The 3,975-nt window shown below is 42.7% G+C and overlaps 1 protein-coding gene across 7 annotated transcripts in view; it reads left to right on the top strand.

The window, feature by feature from the left end:
• Sytl2 (synaptotagmin like 2) overlaps positions 1–3,975 on the top strand; it is a 57,368-nt gene that overhangs the window by 11,958 nt on the left and 41,435 nt on the right. For all 7 annotated transcript variants that reach the window (XM_023716625.1, XM_023716624.1, XM_004632555.2 and 4 more), the window contains exons 2-3: positions 451–532; positions 2,226–2,340. In XM_023716625.1, the coding sequence (XP_023572393.1) occupies positions 488–532; positions 2,226–2,340 (160 nt within the window). In that variant the 5' untranslated portion in view covers positions 451–487. The remainder of the gene's footprint in view (positions 1–450; positions 533–2,225; positions 2,341–3,975) is intronic.

Raw genomic sequence — 3,975 nt, 5'->3', positions numbered from 1 at the left:
CCCTCCTTCTATCCCCTCCCTAATTCTCCCTTCCCTTTCCCTTCCCTACTCTCCATTTCCTTTCCTTTCCTTTCTTTTTTGTACTGGAGATCGAACCCAGGACCTTGCCAGGCAGGTGCTTATGCTGCTGAGCTATCTCCCGGCCCCAGCAGCTTTCTTTCTAACCCGCATCTGATTTTAACCCTGAGACAAGTTCATTCCTACCAGCTTGAACTGTGAGCCTCCTCGCTCTTGGCCAGGGATGGAAGGTTCAAGGCCGTTGATGAAGCTTCGTCCCTTCTCGTGCTGGCTATTGTGTCGTAGCCCTTGCTTCAGGGCCTAATCCCCGTCCTCGCAGTGTGATTTACAGACTCCTCTCCATCCTCCCTTCCTTCAGCTTTTGGCTTTTTAATGGCAGGAGGCTGTTTCCTGAGAGGGTGAGTGTTCATTCCGTGATGGTTTCTTTTGCAGTCCCAGCGTGGTGAATTCAGCTTCCTCTGCGATTAACATGTCCCAGGAAACTGCAAGGAAAGCACCTTCATCTCCGGCCAAGGTAGACTGAGTCTAAACTTCAAAAATCTGATTTTTGGTGGGAATGCTGTTTTTCTCATTTTGTCAAAGCACTATAGAATAAAGAGCATTCTGTAGTACTTCTTTTTGCTACCAGGTACAGAGTACTTTTACCGCTTAGCATAAGAAGTCACAGTTGCAGTGTATGAGGTTACTGAATCCTGGGTTCCTAGCTGCAGACCCAGATTTCTTCCCATAGAGAGTAAAATCTGAAGCTATTTGGTGCTGCTGCTCTTAGGGATAGGGAACATGGCTCATTCGTTCTACCTCTGTCGTTTTCTTTGTTCAGAGCTTCCAGAATCTCTGTTAAAGTTCTGCTACTCTGAGGACGTTGCCAATTTATACAACTGCAGACAGTAAACGTAGGTTTTAAGTCTTATATTAATAAAACTCTGGGAGCCAGGGAGATGGCTCAGTGGAATAAGCGCTTCCCTGGCAAGCTCAAGGGCCTGAATTCAATCCCTGGTTCTGCCAAAAAAAATAAATAGATTAAAAAAAAAAAAAACCCAAAAAAACTCTGTCTTTAGCATTGACCAACTGTGAGGTGCGCGTGGTGAGGTAGCTGAAGCATCTTCTACGTCACTTGGAAGAGTCAGCCACGAGGGTATCTCCCACAGCCGCAGTCTAGAACGGCCTGTATGGTAGACGGAGCACTGGTAGAAATCTCACCTGGTTCGAGACCAAGGTTTGCTCGGACTATAGCCAGGTCTTTGATAACTCCAAGCCCACATTTTCTCACCCATAAAATGTGGATTTTTTTTTTTTTTGGTGTGAATGCCTTTTTAAAAATCTATCTTGATAGGTCTCTGGCTCTGAGTATATCTTATGTAATTTTACTTATTTATTTTTGGTGAGGCACCTATGTGGTATGATAGAAGCTACAGTGAAAGGTTCCATTTCAAAAATGTGTGATAGGCTGGGGAGATAGCTCAGTGGAATAAGTGCTTGCCTGGCAAGCATAAGGTCCTGAGTTCGATCCCTGGTACCACCAAAAAAAAAAAAAAAAGCATGATAATAGCAGATTATAATACTCCTGTAATACTCCTCGCAGTATGCCCCCCTCACTTCAAACAATCTATCCTGTCTGTCTGAAGCGGCTCTGGAAGTTCTCTTTTGTAAATGTCTTTCCTTGTGCCCTGCTGTCTTAATGACCTGAATCAATTCAAAACATTTCCCTTTCACAGTCCTGTGACTTTGGGAACGAGCCAGGAGTCACCAGGCGCCAGACCTGCCGGGAGAGGGGGAGGAGGGCGCAGGGTGATGTTTTCTGAACCTGCCTTTCCTCCGATGCCACTCAGCAGCCTGCGCATTCTGTTTTCTTTTTATGATGTCTCGGAAAGACCTGAAGGAGGCCATCCAGCACTGCATTAGGAAGAAGCGAGGACAGCGGGATAAATTTGTTTAAAACGTAGGGGAGTATTTTGAGGAAAATTAATATAATGGTGCCTGTAACAATTTTTAAAATAGAAGCATTTCTTGTATAATTTGATCCCCTCCTTGTATGGTAATTCTGTGCTTTTGAAATCAATCAGGTTTTTTTTTTTTTTTTTCAAACATGCCAGGTTATGAAGTTGATTGGGTAAAACTGTCATATATTGGTGGTAATAAACTTTTGCTCACACTGAGCTGCTGTTATGACATTCAAGCAGAGTTTAATAAACAGGATTTTTCCCCAGCAAAGGCGGAATCCATTCAACAGCTCCAGGTTCCCTGAAGACCACTTACTGCAGCAAACCAGAAGTGAGCCATCAAAAATTGGAAGTGCTGGTTTACTTCAGATTTCAAAAGAGGGTAAATATTATTTTTGTGGACTGGATATTTTTATCTTTGTTATCTGTGGACTAGGGAAAATTCCTGGAGATCCTTTCACATACGTAACTTCCCGAAGAAAGTGGAAAGTTCTGAAGGGTTTCTCACTCTGTTTGTGCCTCTTGGTTTTTTCCTTCAGGGAAAAGAGACAGAAATTTTAGTCACTGGCACTCGTGTGTGCTTTCATCAGTAAACTGGGAAATTTTTAAATCAAAAACACTCAATCTAGTTTCACATAAAAGAATTTGCTAACCATCATGTTGACTTGCTCTATGTGGTAGTGCACCCGTGCCTATAATCCTAGCGTGGGGGAGGCTGAGGCAGGAGGATTGCCATGGGCCCAAGGCCAGCCGGGGCTACCTAGGTGAGTTCAAAGCCAGGCTCCAAAAATATAAACAAACAAACAAAAAGCTCCACAAAACCCAGGATATCTCGAGACAAAAAGGCCACTTGATAATGTTATAATCTTCTAATCTATAACTATCAGCCCAGAATTGTATTGTTCTTATATACCATTAAAGGAAATATGAGAAAACTCAGTCTCTTCCAAAGCAGTTATGGGAACATTCTACCTGTATTAAAGATTAGTCAAAGAGCAAAAAAAAAAAAAAAAAAAAAAAAAAAAAAAAAAAAAAAAGAAAGAAAGAAAAAGAAGAAAGAAAAGAAATTAATGACTGAACAGTGGACTAAGGGTTTCAAGTTTTAAACAAATTTATCCCGCTGTCCTCGCTTCTTCCTAATGCAGTGCTGGATGGCCTCCTTCAGGTCTTTACGAGACATCTCCTGCCTTTTTTTTTTCTCGGTGGTGGCATTGTGGATTATTTATGGCTTTCTCACTAAGAAAGCCCCCTAGAACTTTTAAAAATTATTTTTATTTTATTTAAATAGGGTCTTATTAAGGTGTTAGGTTGCCCAGACTAGACTTACACTTGGAACCCTCCTGCCTCAACCTCCCAGAGTGCTGTGATTATAGGCATGCACCCCATGCCTGGCCAATTAACCTGTTTAATATGGTTTTCATTGGACAAAACTTTCTATACTATGAAGTTCCATGAAGTACATAAATCATGGTAATGCTAAAGGTTGAGTACTCGCCACACGCTGCGCTGGCCCTTCCCCCTGGGCAAGCTGAGCAGGCCATTGAGACCGGGCTTGCTAGTGCAAGCCTATAATCCCAGCACTGGGGAGGCTGAAAACAGGAGGATTGCTGAGCCTGAGCTGTGTAGTGAGACCCTATAGACTTGTACTGATCCTCTGTACTAAATACATTTTTAAAAAATGTTCAACACAATGAAATTCATACATTAATTTTTGATAGGCTATTTCTTAGAGAGCTGGTTCACAGCGTAATTGAACAGAAGGTTCACACATTACCCACGTATACTTATTCCCATGTAGGCGTAGTCCCCACCATTCTGGCGTATTTGCTATCATTGATTAACTACTCTGAGATGTCATTACCACCTGAAGTTGAGTGTTTACACCAGGGCTTGCGGTTAGGGTTGTACACCCTGTAGATTTAGACAAATGCATAGGGGCCGGGGAAATAGCTCAGTGGAATAAGTGCTTGCCTGGCAAGCTCAAGGGCCCGAGTTCAATCCCCAGTTCCGCAAAAAA

The sequence above is a fragment of the Octodon degus genome, unplaced genomic scaffold (genome assembly GCF_000260255.1).
Source record: "Octodon degus isolate 3935 unplaced genomic scaffold, OctDeg1.0 scaffold00049, whole genome shotgun sequence".
Classification (NCBI taxonomy): domain Eukaryota; kingdom Metazoa; phylum Chordata; class Mammalia; order Rodentia; family Octodontidae; genus Octodon; species Octodon degus.
The sequence above is the reverse complement of the archived record's forward strand: the minus strand, read 5'-3'. Positions and strand labels throughout refer to the sequence as shown.